Source organism: Pelophylax lessonae (genome assembly GCF_965119305.1).
Source record: "Pelophylax lessonae genome assembly, chromosome: 3".
Classification (NCBI taxonomy): Eukaryota; Metazoa; Chordata; class Amphibia; order Anura; family Ranidae; genus Pelophylax; species Pelophylax lessonae.
Genome location: NC_138770.1, coordinates 340,353,108 through 340,369,186, shown reverse-complemented (window position 1 = coordinate 340,369,186; position 16,079 = coordinate 340,353,108). Strand labels below are relative to the sequence as shown.

General features: G+C 40.5%; 1 protein-coding gene across 4 annotated transcripts in view; it reads right to left on the bottom strand.

Annotated features, from left to right (window-relative positions):
- The window catches only part of ADGRB3 (adhesion G protein-coupled receptor B3), a 1,221,611-nt gene that overhangs the window by 703,014 nt on the left and 502,518 nt on the right, over positions 1 to 16,079 (bottom strand). For all 4 annotated transcript variants that reach the window (XM_082251903.1, XM_082251901.1, XM_082251904.1 and 1 more), the window contains one exon: positions 9,093 to 9,257. In XM_082251903.1, the coding sequence (XP_082108029.1) occupies positions 9,093 to 9,257 (165 nt within the window). The remainder of the gene's footprint in view (positions 1 to 9,092; positions 9,258 to 16,079) is intronic.

The window sequence follows — 16,079 nt, the reverse complement described above, 5'->3', positions numbered from 1 at the left end:
TGCACAGTGACCAGCGCTGCGTGCCCCCTTTCAATGCACAGTGACCAGCGCTGCGTGCCCCCTTTCAATGCACAATGACCAGCGTGCCCTTCTTTCAATGCACAGGGACCAGGGTGCCTCCTTTCAATGCACAGTGACCAGCGTGCCCCCCTTTCAATGCACAGTGACCAGCGCTGCATGCCCCCCTTTCAATGCACAGTAACCAGCGTGCCCCCTTTCAATGCACAGTGACCAGCGTGCCTCCCTTTTAATGCACAGTGACCAGCGTGCCCCCTTTCAATGCACAGTGACCAGCGCTGCATGCCCCCCTTTCAATGCACAGTAACCAGCGTGCCCCCTTTCAATGCACAGTGACCAGCATGCCCCCCTTTCAATGCACAGTGACCAGTGTGCTCCCCTTTCAATGCACAGTGACCAGCATGCCCCCCTTTCAATGCACAGTGACCAGCGCTGCGTGCCCCCCTTTCAATGCACAGTGACCAGTGTGCCCCCCTTTCAATGCAGAGAGACCAGCGTGCCCCCTTTCAATACACAGTGACCACAGCATTGCCCCCAATCATTGCAGAGTGCCACAGCATTGCCCCCAATCATTGCAGCGTGCCACAGCATTGCCCCCAATCATTGCAGTGTGCCACAGCATTGCCCAGGGCTGCGTGCCCCCTTTCAATGCACAGTTACCAGCGTGTCCCCCTTTCAATGCAGAGAGACCAGCGGACCCCCTTTCAATACACAATGACCAGCATGCCCCCTTTTCAATGCACAGTGACCAGCACTGCGTGCCCCCCTTTCAATGCACAGTGACCAGAGTGCCCCCCTTTCAATGCACAGTGACCAGGGTGCCTCCTTTCAATGCACAGTGACCAGCGTGCCCCCTTTCAATGCATAGTGACCAACCTTCCCCCCTTCAATGCACAGTGACCAGCATGCCCCCCTTTCAATGCACAGTGACCAGCGCTGCGTGCCCCCTTTCAATGCACAGTGACCAGCGTGCCCCCTTTCAATGCAGAGAGACCAGCGTGCCCCCTTTCAATGCACAGTGACCACAGCATTGCCCCCTATCATTGCAGAGTGCCACAGCATTGCCCCAATCATTGCAGAGTGCCACAGCATTGCCCCCAATCATTGCAGCGTGCCACAGCATTGCCCAGCGCTGCGTGCCCCCCTTTCAATGCACAGTGACCAGCATGATCCCCTTTAAATGCACTAGAATAAATATGATAAGATAGAAATCAACTGCATGGTTGTCCACTCTTATTTGTACTGGAACAAGTCTGTTTTTACAAATGTTTGCCCACATATGTTCTAGCGCCCGTTAATTTAACGGGCTTAATGTCTAGTATATATATATAATGTATCATTTATATCATAATACCATAATTCATTATTCGTTGAAGAGGCTGCATGCACAACAGGCCAAAAAATAGCAAAGATGTGGCAATCCAGTCCATCTACTCTTTCCACCACTCTCACAAATATTTCTGCTTCCCCTCATATTGGTTCACTACCCTCCTATTCTTGGTGCATAGCTCTGTACCTCCCTTCACCCTAACACTCCTGACAAGATGTAACTATCTGGATCCTGAAACCCCAAAAGAAGTAAACTCAGAATGCCCAAATGCCTTGTCTCGGGCAACCTGCAAGCACCACCATGCTGTGCTTGATATTCTGAGTCTCATTGGGGCTAAAACTGGTGCACACAGAATCTAGTGCAGCTGAGCATAGTAACCAATCAGCTTCTAGATTTTATTGCCAAATCTTAATTTAACAACCTGAAGATACAAGCTGATTAGTTACAATGCACAGTGGCACCAGATTCTTTGTGCACCAGTTTTAGTAAATCTTCCCCACTGTCATTGTTCCTGTAGACTTAAGACATTGTTTTTGGAATCCTATAGATCTCTTAGCACACTTTGTACTAATAGGCACCTTCCAGATCTCTTTTATTACACTCTCAAAGACCTCTTTTGGAGAATTCACAACTATAAAAGCACTCTTATTGGCTATATGCAACTCTTACAATATGTGTAGGGTAATGTGAGGCTTTCTTACTGTACTCTTTGCTAGCTTGCAATTGACTTTGTACTCCTTCTGGTTACCTGCAGCACTCCAAGCACACTTTCAGTTAACTTACAACACTCATTTCACTATTGCATATGATGTCCAGAGCTTGTATCATTCTCATTAAAATGTGCAGCTCTAATAGCACCATTTAAGGTGATATTTTGGGGTCAAAACACTCTCCCTTTGTCATTGTGTAGCTCCCATAGCACTCTCTTTAGCAGTGTGCAGCTTTAATAGGAGCTTTTTTATTTTGTGTTCTATTGTATTTCACCAATAGATATACATGTTCAGTGCAAACTAAGGAATGCATCTTCCTCTATATCTGTTACATTCCTTTGAATGTCAAAGAGTCATAACACATTCTTTTAGTAATGTATTTCTATGCACTATGCCAACACACAAAAGCCAATAAACTAATGGAAATGCTATGTACAAAAGGTCAAGATATATTATACAAGGACACATGCTTCCTCATCTAAACTTTGATGCTGGCACAACAAATAATGTGAAAAGTTTTTAGAATAGTTTGTCAAGCTCACTTATTGTAAACACCAAGTTGCATTAATGTTGAAATTCAGACAAAATCTGAGATTTCTGATATTAATATGACATTTAACATATACTGAAATATCATTCATTCATTAATGTACAGAATCCACTTGGGTTATTTCTAAAGAGGGACCATTTCAAGCACCACAAAGGCATCTTTGCTGACCCTTTTTTGGCAGTACAATATAAAATGTACAGCATTTTGGAACCTAACTTCTTATATGTGAGCTCAACATAAATATATTAAAACACTATTTTGTCCATGTTAACCCATAAATTAAATCATGTTGTAAAATGTTATTTTATTCAGGGTTATGGTAATTGTGAGGCTGGTATAATCTATTTTTGTAAATTTGCTATGACAAGGATTCCCTAATAAATCATGCATTACTAATAAATGTCATACCATAGTACCAAGTAAAAGGTTCAAAATTGAAAGAGAACTGTTTGAAGCAAAAATAATGAGTGGTAAATCAGATTTGTGATGTGTGCTTCATGATATAAAGATACAACACCTATTTGATATGCTGAGAAATAAATGTCCATGGAAATAAGCAACAAGACCAGCTCACCTGACAGTTTTTCAACACCTATTGTATGGTGTTTATTTCACTACCTACTCTGAAATTACTGAAATGATCTCAAAAAGATCAAAATCAGAGTCCGAGGACAGATTTGACTGAATCTCAACAATGTTGCAGTGTGGCAATGACCTAGACACATTTCTGTTGCATATATTTTTATTTTTCCAAAGCACAATTCATTTTCCTGTTATGTGAATGAGTTGGGTGCTGCAAAAGTAGCTCCTTAGGACTTGAAGGCTTTGACAAAGTTTAGCAAGCTTGTTCAGATAAAGAGGAAAGTTTGTGCTTTTCCATTGACAATATTTACACAGCCAGATACCGTAACTACATATTAAGTGTTGATTGTTGACAGGTTACTGGGTTTGGAGCTTAACCAACTAAATAACTTGTGAATCATGCCAAATTAGGACCCTGAAATTTATTTTGAGGTGTAATACTGGCAATATTAAAGAAGCAATATTAGAACTGGGAACTTATTGAGTTATTAAAGTAAAAGAGAAAACATAGCTCTGGGCACTCAAGTGCCAGTATCTCAGTAACACTAGACCTAAGGCAATTATTTCACCCCTAGGCAGTTGGCTGTTTGTTCCTCCTTTGGGGAAACTAGGAATGATGAAAACAATAGATTGCAGTTTGCTACTATTATTGATCGTTTCATACATTAGCTAATATTTAGTACTTACAAACACGCCAGTGTAATGGGCCACAACCATCCACAAACATGTACAAAATGCAGTACAATAGAGGTTGCATCAGCTATATATGCACCTGGACTGAAAGTAGTATAAGAAATATTATGTATCGCTCTGTATAATGACCCGGAAATTTTACTTGAATCACTGTTCACAAGGACACAGTCTGCATATGTAATGAAGAAACAAGATTTGCTAGAAGCCTCCACACATTACCATTTTTTGATGGAACAGCACAAAAAGGAAAGGGGACATTTATTCTGAAGGGAATGTAAAGTGACTTTGTACATATATTCTTTCTTTGCTTATTATGTCCAAGAACAAAAAATACAATGTTTAAAAATGTTTTTCCATGTTTTTAGCCAGTTAAATATGAAATAATGAATGTTAATATTATTCCTTCATTTATGCTTCTTGCAGGTGATACTCTAATGTTCTTTCCTCATCATCGGCATTGTATCCTTTAAACTAACAACTTTATTTTAACTAGGGATGCACCGATACCACTTTTTTAGCAACGAGTATGCGTACCGATACTTTTTTTAAGTGCTCAATTACCGATACCTATTTCCCTGTTCCCCACTGTACCACCCTGAATGCCTGTCTTCCCCTTCCTGCACACCTGTTCCCCATTGCCCCCTCCCACACACATGGTCCCCACTGGTACCCCAATGCACCTGTTCCCCACTGTACCACCCTAGCCCCTTTTCCCCACTATATCCCCCCTCCCCACACACAAACCTTTTCCCTGGTCTACCTCCTACATACCTCTTCTTCACTGTGCCCCCCCCTCACACCAGTTCCCCACTGTACTACCTACTGCTCTATTGCTGAAGATCTAAGTAGGATATGCTGCCATGCTGCCTGTTCTTCTCCTATTACCTGGGAGGAGGTGGCCTCAGCTTAAAAAGAGCAGTGCTGCTGCCTGTCCTCCTGCAATAGATCCGACAGTCTGTGAGGAAGTGGAGGACAGTGATATAAGGGAAAAGAGGACTTTCATGCAGGGCATCGGTTGCGCCCGCCTCGCGGTTCCCCTACTCATGCCACACATCTGGCTGCTGGCTTCTCTTTATTGTGGCTCCCTTCTCTCATGCTCATGCTGCACTGCAGGCTAGGGATGGAGTGAAGACCCATCAGGAGAGCGCTCTGTTCCCACAGGGAGCCCTTGCAGCAGCTGCCCCTGGTTTTAATCACATTTATCTGGCAGCAGGGAAGCCCGATGAAAGATGAATGAGTCTTTGTTAAGAATGAGCTGGCCCCTCTTCTTAACAACCGATGAGTGCTGGATTCTCCTGTGTACATTTCAGTTGTCAGCAGGAGAACTCCGCTGACAGCTGAAAGAACCAAGCCAGTAGGTATCGGTTTTAAATATTGGTGAATTTGTACAAGTAATGATACTCATGCAAATGCTTAGTATCAGCACCGGTACCGGTATCGATGCAACCCTACATTCAACATTTCTTATGTTCATACTTTTGGTCTGGTAAATATATAGTTGAAAAGGTTTTGGTATTTCTGTACAATAAGTGCAAAATACCTGTTGATCCTTTCAGAAATCCAATGAGTCCATTTCTGTGCACTTTGCTTTGGCTGAACTGAAACTTAAAATAATGTTTGCAGCCCTGTTACATTTCCTTCAATGACCTACAGAACACTTTCCCCTAAGTTATAGGATCTAGGTGTGTACGTCATTGTGTGTGTGCATTTGGGGGGGGGGGGGGGGGTAGTTAACTCTGCAGGAGTCTTGGTGGCTTTCTAGGAGATGATGTTTCTAGAGGGGCTGGGGTCTCTTCAGAAATCTGGGGGCTTTGTGGGGGCACAATGGGAGACTGGAGAGGCTGAGGGCATTTCAGGGGCTAGGAGACACTCTGAGATACAGTAGGAGGTTGGAGGCACTGTGGGGAATGACGGGCCATGGGGTTACTGTGGAGGGGGGTTTGAGGGACACTGCTTGCAATTATTGGAGTTTTGGGGCACTATGGGAGCTAGGAGACACAGTGGTAGGTAAGGGGATCTGTGCCTGGATAGAGGCCAAAGATGAGTGGTTGAGAGGGAAGAGCATTATGTCTTTGATCCATACAAAAGACAGTACTGTAAAAGAAAGAAGGACAGATATTTTAATAAAAAATAAGCGGGTGTTGTGTATTTAGAACTGTAGTGCAATTTCATAGAACTGACTAACTATAAATCTGATCACACATTGCTAGGACAGTTTGGGGTAAAACAGGAAGTACATTTCTTTTTAGGTCATGGCAGCTAAGTATTTTTGCCTAACTATGGCTAGTCTAGAGGTATAATTTAATCTCTTTCTACTGGGAAATGTACCCATTTGTTGGCAGTAATTCTATTAGCACTTTAGATGAGGGTTACCAAGGGGCTAGTTAAAGTGGACTATCATTTACAAAATACACTTTATACCCTTGCAACCATCTCCCCCACCTCCTTGCAATCTAAACAGCCAACTTATTTTCTATTGACATGTTTTATTGCTCTAGCCCTCCAACTGGCACCATTTTTGCCTAGGCAAACATGATGCATTTCTCCTCCAGAAGCTTCCTAATATATGCACATCACATATCCTAGGAAGCATCAGTTTCCATACTGCATATGGTGGAGAGTGAATCTTGTGACATGTCATAAGGAGGCCAGTGGCAAGAACCTGGAAGAGATCCCAAAGAGAAAAGAAAGAAGGATGGAGGCATAGGACCAGGTATGTGGCAGCCAAGCAGTGGATTGCCAGAAAACAACCTTTGATTCATTGGGCCTCTGAGTATGGAAATTCCAGCTAACTTAGTGAAAATTGTTAAGGGGGGATGAAAAAAAAACATGGTGTAGTTCCTCTTTAAGATAAAAATAGTGCATCTTGGTGTTTCTCTTAAATGAATTGTCCACATTGATATTTATTACAATCATAATTTAATTAACCACCTCCCTAATGGCCACTGTATATATACATATTGGTGGGGAGGTGATTGACCCAGGATCATGATTGAGGCTACAACCATGATCCCAGTGTCATTTTTAATAGCTGATGATTCTCTTTAATATAAAAGTATACCTGAGTGGCTGGGCAGCTCCTGGAATACTTTTACAAGTGGCCGAAAGCCCCCCCCCCCCCACCACCACCATTACTGGGCTTGGGAAGCCCAGGAGCAATGCGACCAGCGGTATCCATGTCCAGCCGCACAGTGAGAGGAACTGAAGTTGTTCCTCCCACTGTGTGACGTCAGAACAGGCGAGCTTTGACTATGTCACCATTTCCAGTTCTGGCTCTTTGTTTACTGGCCTCATAGCTGTGTCTGATCGGCTGCATTGGAGCCCAAAGGAGAAATGGGGGGTCTTAAATGACCCCCAATCTCTCTATAAAGAGCACCTGTCATTGCTATTGCCATCAAAAGGGATGTTTACATTCCTTTTTGACAGCAATAAAAGTGATGTAAAAATAAATAAAATAAAATAAATAATGATAATAATAATAAATAAATAATGTTTTTAAAAATGCCCTAGTAACCTTCATGCTCACACGCAGTAGCAAACACACACATCAGTCCTGCACACATATGTAAACAGTGATCGCACCACATATGTAAAGTATCACTGCGATTGTGAGAGTGAGAGCATTAATTCTAGCACCAGACCTTCTCTGTAAATCTAAACTGGTAACCTGCAAAGGCTTCTAAAGCGTCACCTATGCATGATTTAAAGTACCATAGTTTGTCGCCAATCCATGAGCTTGCGCAATTTTTTAGCAGGAGATGTTAGGTATCTAATAAATAACCAACAATTAAATCAGCACAACCCCCTAAATGTGAATATCATGAGTTAACTGGCTGCTACATATATATATATATATATATATATATATATATATATATATATATATATATATATATATCCTAAAACAGTGCTGCACCAGATGTAAACAGTGAAAAAATATATGTAATGCAAAATGTAAAAAAAAAAAAAAAAAACATACATGTAAAGTGACTCAAATAAATTGTATAGAAAAATTAAAATATAAAAGTCCATAAACATAGAGTCCAATCAAATCAACTAATTGTTATAATCCACCATCCGTGTATAGGAACATAGAAAGTGCTCTGTGCTCATCCACCACCTGCGCTTTCCAGCCTCTCACCTCACGTTCTGACCCCTGTTTCACCTTTAGGTCAGAATCAGCAGTTCCCCTCTGGGATAATTGCAATCTGATGGGGCTCTCTGATGGTGTGCTCATAAGTAGTTCCCATATTCTCTATGTTAATCCACGATCTTATTCAGGCTGCTAAGGTCCGATCATGTGATTGAAGCATATCAGTCCTTAGATGTGGTGGCTGAATTTGTTTTCTTTTTTAGGCTTTTTGTCACTTCTTGTAAGTTGAACTCCAGTTTTCCTATACACGGATGGTGGATTATAATAATTAGTTGATTGGATTGGACTCTATGTTTATGGACTTTTATATTTTAATTTGTCTACATGATTTATTTGTTTCACTGAGTCACTTTACATGCATGGTTATTTTTTAAATTTTGCATTACTGTACATATATTTTCTCACTGCACTCTTTTAATATTTTTTCATTTTGAGTATCTACTTAATTGGCATAACATCATCTTTCACATTATACAAAAAAATTGGACTAACTTTACTGTCTTGTTTTATTTTAATTTATTGAAGTGTATTTTTTCCACAAAAATGGCATTTGAAAGACTGTTGTGCAAATACCGTGTGACCTAAAATATTGCAACTACCACCATTTTATTCTCTAGGTTCTCTGCTTAAAAAAAAATATACAATGTTTCAGGGTTCTAAGTCATTTTCTAATAAAATAAAATAGATTTGTACATGTATATGAGAAGCATCAGAATTGGCCCGGTATTGAGGTAGTTAGGTAAAAAATTGTTATAATCCACCATCCGTGTATAGGAACATACATTTCAATCTCAAATCTCAAAAAAAAAAAAAAAAATCAAAGACATTGTAAATACAGGCATATCATAGAAAAAAGTACTTAGATAATATACAGTGGTACTCTATCTGTTGAAGCTAATATGATGCTGACCCTATTCTTCTTTGTAACAAGTGCAGTTTAAGATAAAGTATTCCTGACTTATCTCTCAGACAGATACTGTGTGTCTATCCATCACCTGACCAAATACACTCACTCCAAACACATTGAACAATAGAATATATATCCAGCCATCTCACCAGGGCAAAGAGCAATATTGCAAGGCTTATGCTGAATTTCTGGTCCACCACACAGTCTTCCCCCATACTGCGGAGGAGTGCAGGTCCTTGTCCTTGTTCTTTGGCCTTTTCCACATGTAAAGGAGCATAAACTCCAAGGTGACCATTCTTCCCAGACTCCATTTACTGCAAAACATCAAATACATTTCAAGATAAATAAAGAACTACAGAGTAAGTTAATGTTTTCATAAAAAATGACAATAAAATCTAATATGACTGAGAGTGAATATAAAGAAATGCATGCTATATTTATTGACTAATAAAAATTACTATGGTCTTAAAGTACAAGTAAATCTTAAAAGAAGTACCTGTACATTATGTGAAACAGCTACCAATTTCATTCACAACTACGTTCAAAAGCTAAATCTGAAAATTCAATAACCCATAATAACTGACCAGGTTTCAGTTAGATGAGTAAAATACAAACTTGTGTTCCTAGGGTTACTGTTCTGTGTACTTTGCTCTGCTCTTGTATATAAAAGTACCCACACATTGTAATACTAGACATTTATGAAAGTTTTCTTTGCATTGTGTTGTTTCTTTGATACCTGACATGTTCAGCAGAAGTTTGTAGAGAAATGTCAGTACTTTTCATGAACATTGTGGGGTTACTTAACAGGAAATGGAACTGCAGGCATACAGTAGCATACATGGCTGAACTGCATATATATTTTTAGCCAAAGCTTTTAGCCTGCCAAAGCTTTGTAATCTTTTTCATCTACTCTTTTAGTCTATACACTTCTGCTACACCGAGCAGCTATAAGATCACTCTAACTTCCTAGCTCAGCTTTGGCTAGGGCTACACAAGCAATTAAATCTCTTTTGCTACTGATTCATTAACTACTTACTACCCATCCTCTCATTAGAAACATATACATTTTAGTATATTGCGAAACAGAGCAATTGCCAACAAACAGTTAAGGCTGGGTTCACATATGTGTGAATTGGATGCGTTTTTCACTGCATTCAATTCACATGTCATGCGAGTGTGACCGGCTTTCAATGAAGCCAGTTAACACATGTCCGGGCCGGCCGCAGTGCAGTTTCAAAAAGGGTTCTGTGTCTTTTTGAGTTTGGTTCAGGTGCACATTCAGGCAAAAATTTGGACATGAAACACACCTGTACGGGTGAACAGAAATGCACCAGACCTCAGGCTGGAAACTGCGGCTGCACAAATCTGGCCTAAATTGCTTTGTAGATTCCTAATCCCTTGTATAATCTAAGTTTAACTAGTTCCTGGATTATCCTCCTGCTAATTGGACAGAGACATGATAATGCTGATATATTGTAGAGTAGGCCAGAGGGGGAGCCAATCACTGGGTCCGGCGGACACCCGCGATCGCTCCCTATGAAGACGACAGAACTGCGGTCTGCCAATGTAAACAAGACAGACCGCTGTTCTGTTAGAGATGAACACAGGGATCCTGTGTCCCTCCTATTTAGGAACACAGGTTCAATGATTACAACCCCCACACAGTTAGAAAGCACTCCCTGAGAGCACACTTAGCCCTTTGATTGCCCCTGGTGTTAACCCCTTCCCTGCCAGGGCCATTAATACAGTAATAGTGCATATTTTTAGCAAAAGTGTCAAAAGTGTCAGTTAGGGGTCTGATCTGTCCGCCGCAATGTTGCAGTCCTGATAAAAATCGCTGATCGCCACCATTACTAGTAAAAAAAAAAGAAACAAATAAAAATGACAAAAAGCTATCCCCTAGTTTATAGACACGATAACGTTTGTGCAAACCAATCAGTGTACACTTATTGGGATTTTTTTTACCAAAAATATGTGGCTGAATACATATTGGCCTAAACTGATGAAAAAAAAATGATTTTTTTTATTTTTTTATTCCGAATGTTTTATAGCAGAATGTATATTTATATTTTAGAACTGTCACTCTTTTTTGATTATAGCGCAAAAAAAAACAAAACGCTGAGGTGATCAAATACCACCAAAAGAAAGTTCTATTTGTGGGGAAAAAAATATATAAATTTTATTTGAGTAAAGCATTGCACGACTGCCCAATTGTCAGTTAAAGTAACTCAGTGCCGTATCACAAAAAATGGCCTGGTCATTAAGGGGGTAAAACCTTACGGTCCTTAAGTGGTTAAAATGTATTATCATAAACCAGTTATTGAAAATTTCATATTCTATAAGTAGTGACCCTTTAACGTAAATAATATTTTATAGTATCTGAAATAAAAGGGCCTAGGTCTCCCTTGGTAACAAAATAATCTGTATGAAACAAGTGTTCCTTTCACTAACTTAGGCAGGATAAAAGCTTATCTTAAAATAAAAAAAATAATACATCTTACATCCTTAGATGTAGTGACTGCATTTGTTTCCCTTTTTTTACATTTTTTTCCTTTATATTTACCTGTTTACCTTGCCTGTAACACTTATTGTCCTGGTTAGTTATGCTCACCCCACTGTGTCTATGGAGGAAGCATGGTTGTCACCCAGGATGGACTTCAAACATTTTTTACTTTGTTTATCTTCATTACATGGGGTAGGGGGGGTTGATGGGATTATTATTTCATAGAAGAAAGATTGCATTGTTTTTACTTCCAGCACATGATGTCGCAGGAAGTGGCAAGGACACTGAATTTCTGGCATGATCAACAGATATTTTCTGCATTTGCTAAAAACGTTCTTAGCCTAAAAATGAAAATGAATGTAGACACCACATCTAAGGACTGGTAAGATGCAATATACTGCATTTTTGTCCTGGCTTTGGTAATCCTTTAAGTTTATCAGTTCCTATAAAAAAAACTGTGACTGACCCTGTGTCATGAGAAAAAATAATCAATATTTCTTTGTGAATTTATTAACCACTTCCATACAGAGCAGTTAGACCCCCTTCCTTCCCAGACCAATTTTCAGCTTTCAGCACTCTCACACTTTGAATGACAATTGCTCAGTCATGCTACACTGTAACCAAACAAAATTTTTATCATTTTTTTCACACAAATAGAGCTTTCTTTTGGTGGTATTTGATCACAACTGGTTTTTTTTTTCTTTGTGATATAAGCAAAAAAAAGCAAAAATTTTGAAAAAAAAACACTTTTTTTTAGTTTCTATTATACAATTTTGCAAAAAATTTATTTTTCTTCATACATTTAGGCCAAAATTTATACTGCTACTTATCTCTGGTAAAATTAACCCAAATTAGTGTATATTATTTAGTCTGTGTGAAAGTTATTGAGTCTAGAAGCTATGGTACCAATTACTGAAAATTGATCACACCAGATGTACTGATGGCCTATCTCCTTTCTTGAGGCCCTGAAATGTCAGGATAGTACAAATACCCCCCAAATGACCCCTTTTTTTAAAGTAGACAGTCCAAGGTATTTAGTAAGAGGCATGGTGAGTTTTTTGAAGTTATAATTTTTTCCCACAATTCTTGGGAAAATGAAGAACACATAGCATGTACACAGCAAAAATGACACCCCAAAATTCATTCTGATACTCCTTCTGAGTATGGTGATACCACATGAGTGAGACTGTTACACAGCCTGGCCACAAAAAGAGACTCCACGTCCAAGTAGCACCATAAGGCATTTTAGGAGCATAAATACACATAAAACTTTCTTACTACCTATCACACTTTTCAAGGCCCTAGAGCACCAATACAATGGAAAAGTCCACAAAATGACCCCATTTTGGAAAGCAAACACTCCAACGTATATTCTATGAGGCATTATGGGTCCTTTGAACATGTCATTTTTTTCCACAAGTTTTTGGAAAATGTGGGAAAAAAATAAAAACTTTTTTTTACACAAAGTTGTCAATTTATAGGATATTCCTAACACATAGCATGTACACAGCAAAAATGACACCCCAAAATACATTCTGCCACTCCTCCTGAGTATGGCAATACCACATGTGTGAGACTTTTTCACAGCCTAGCCATATAGAGGGGCCCAACATCCAAGGAGCATCATCATGCATCCTAGCCACTTGCCTAGGCCTATTTTTGACATTTGGTGTTTACAAGCTAAAATCAGTTGTTTTGCTAGAAAACTGCTTAGAACCCCCAAACATTATATATTTTTTTTTTAGCAGAGACCCTAGAGATTAAAATGGAGATTATTGCAATATTTTTTATCACACCGTATTTGCGCAGCGGTCTTCCAAACGCAATTTTTTTGGAAAAAATTCACTTTTTTTAATTAAAAAATAAGAAACCAGTAAAGTTAGCCCAATTTTTTTCCATAATGTGAAAGATAATGTTACGCCGAGTAAATAGATACCCAACATGTCATGTTTCAAAATTGCGCACGCTCACGGAATGGCGACAAACTTTGGTACTTAAAAATCCCCATAGGCGACAATTTAAAAATTTCTACAGGTTGCCATCTTTGAGTTACAGAGGAGGTCTAGGGCTCAAATTATTCCCCTTGCTCTAACGATCGCGGCGATACCTCACATGTGTGGTTTGAACACCGTTTACATATGTGGGCGGGGTTTCCATATGCGTGCGAGCTAACGGGGACAGGGCGCTTTAATTTTTTTTTTTTACTATTTATTTTATTTATTATTTTTTATTTTTACACCGTTTAACAAAAAAAAAAATTGATCATTTTTATTTCTATTACAAGAAATGTAAACATTACTTGTAATAGAAAAAGGCACGACAGGACCTTTTTTTTGTGAGATCTGGGGTTAAAAAGTCCTCAGATCTCACAAGTACACTAAAAGATAGAAAAAAAAAAAATTATTATATAAAATGAAAAAAAAAAAGGACCTTTAAACCGGTTGCTAGGCAACAACATTTTCCGTAGCTCCGGTCCTCCAAGACCATAGAGTCAAGTGAGGGCAAGCTTGCCCTCACTCAACATCCTGTCTGTGAGGATCCGGGACCGGATCATTTTCCCCGCTGACGGCGGGTCCGGTAAGCGGGGAAAAGGACCGGACGCGGCGGGGGGCGGGGCACCTCTTCCGCCATCCCGGAAGGGTGATCCCATGGCGAATCCGCCGCTGGGACCACCCTTATCGGAAAGCCAACCATCCACCGTTCAAAAAAATACCAGGGTTTTGGCAGCTATCTGCTTCCATAACACCGGTATTTAGGTTTAAACGGAGGACGTATATAAACCTTTTTGGACTTGGACATGGTGGCTGTATGAAGGGTGACAGGTACTCGGGTACTTTGTTGGGCAGGTGACAGGCAGGTGACAGGTACTCTGGTACTGATGAGCAGGTGGCAGGTACTCGGGTACTCCGATAGGCAGGTGACAGGTACTCGGGTACTCTGATGGGCAGGTGACAGGCAGGTGATAGGTACTGATGAGTAGTACTGATACTGATAGGTGATACTGTACTGATGGGTACTGATGAGTAGTGATGGGTACTGATGAGCAGGCGGCAAGTACTCGGGTACTTCAGGCTTCAGGTACTCTGATGAGCAGGTGGAAGGTACTCGGGTACTCTGATGGGTAGGTGACAGGTACTTGGGTACTCTGATGGGTAGGTGACAGGTCATCCGAGTACCCGAGTACCTGTCATCAGAGTACCTGTCATCAGAGTACCCGAGTACCCGTCATCAGAGTACCCAAGTACCCGTCATCAGAGTACCCGAGTACCTGTCATCAGAGTACCCGAGTACCCGTCATCAGAGTACCTGAGTACCTGTCATCAGAGTACCCCAGTACCTGTCATCAGAGTACCCGAGTACCTGTCATCAGAGTACCCGAGTACCCGTCATCAGAGTACCCGAGTACCTGTTATCAGAGTACCCGAGTACCTGTCATCAGAGTACCCGTCATCAGAGTACCCTAGTACCTGTCATCAGAGTACCCGAGTACCTGTCATCAGAGTACCCGAGTACCTGTCATCAGCCCATCAGAGTACCCGAGTACCTGTCAACAGAGTACCTGATGGGCTGGTGACAGGTACTCAGGTACTTTGATGGGCTAGTGACAGGTGCTCTTTATTGGGGGGGGGGCAATCAGTGTGTTTGGGGTGCACTGTATTTGGTAACTAGCTGTTACCACACTCTCTTCCTCACACAGGATCAGTGTGTGAGGAGGAGAACACGGTGACAGCTAGTTACCGTGTTCTCTGTTGACATTTGTGACTGGCTGTGATTGGACACAGCCGGTCACGTGGTAAAGAGCCAATTTCATTGGCTCTTTACCTAGATCGGGGATCAACTCTGTCCGAGGGACGAGCCTCGTCCTCGATCGCTGCTCTGCGCGCCCCCGGGGGCGCAAATTGCAGAGAGAACGAGCGGCTTGTGCTGGAGCCGCTCATGTGATCGGCTGTGATTGACACAGCCGATCACATGGTAAACAGCCAATTTCTATTGGCTGTTTACCTTGATCAGGGATGGGCTATGTCCGAGGGACGAGCCTCATCCCTGATCGCTGCGAACGTCATATGATGGCCGCCCGGAACGGTAAAGCCATCCTGCCGGCGTCATATTACTATGCGCCGGTATGGATGTGGTTAAGCAAATTTTTCTGTAAATCCTTTACAAATTTACTAAAGCATTTTTATCTTTTTTGTCTATATTGTATATGTATATAGTGCATACATTTCTTACATATAATCTAAAAATGAAATGTAGCAATTCACTACACAAAGGTTCAAAAATTGAGGATATACGTAAAATAAATCTAAACAGATATATTTAGCTCAAGTTCAAAGAGTAGTTCAAACAGTAAGGTATAGTTCACACTTGTGCATTTTAAGGTGTGTTTTGCAGTGCATAAAATGCATGTGTCATAAAAACATATTAAGTAAAAGGAGGCTTTTTACATTTGTACGCTGTGTTACGCTGCGTTGTAAAAAATATGGCATGTCCAATCTTACCGTACATGCTTTTATTAGCGTTTCCTGGTCCATTTAATTCTATGGAAGCATATAAACATGCGTATATATATATATATATACGTATATATATATATATATATATATGTATATATATATACACAGTATATGTATTT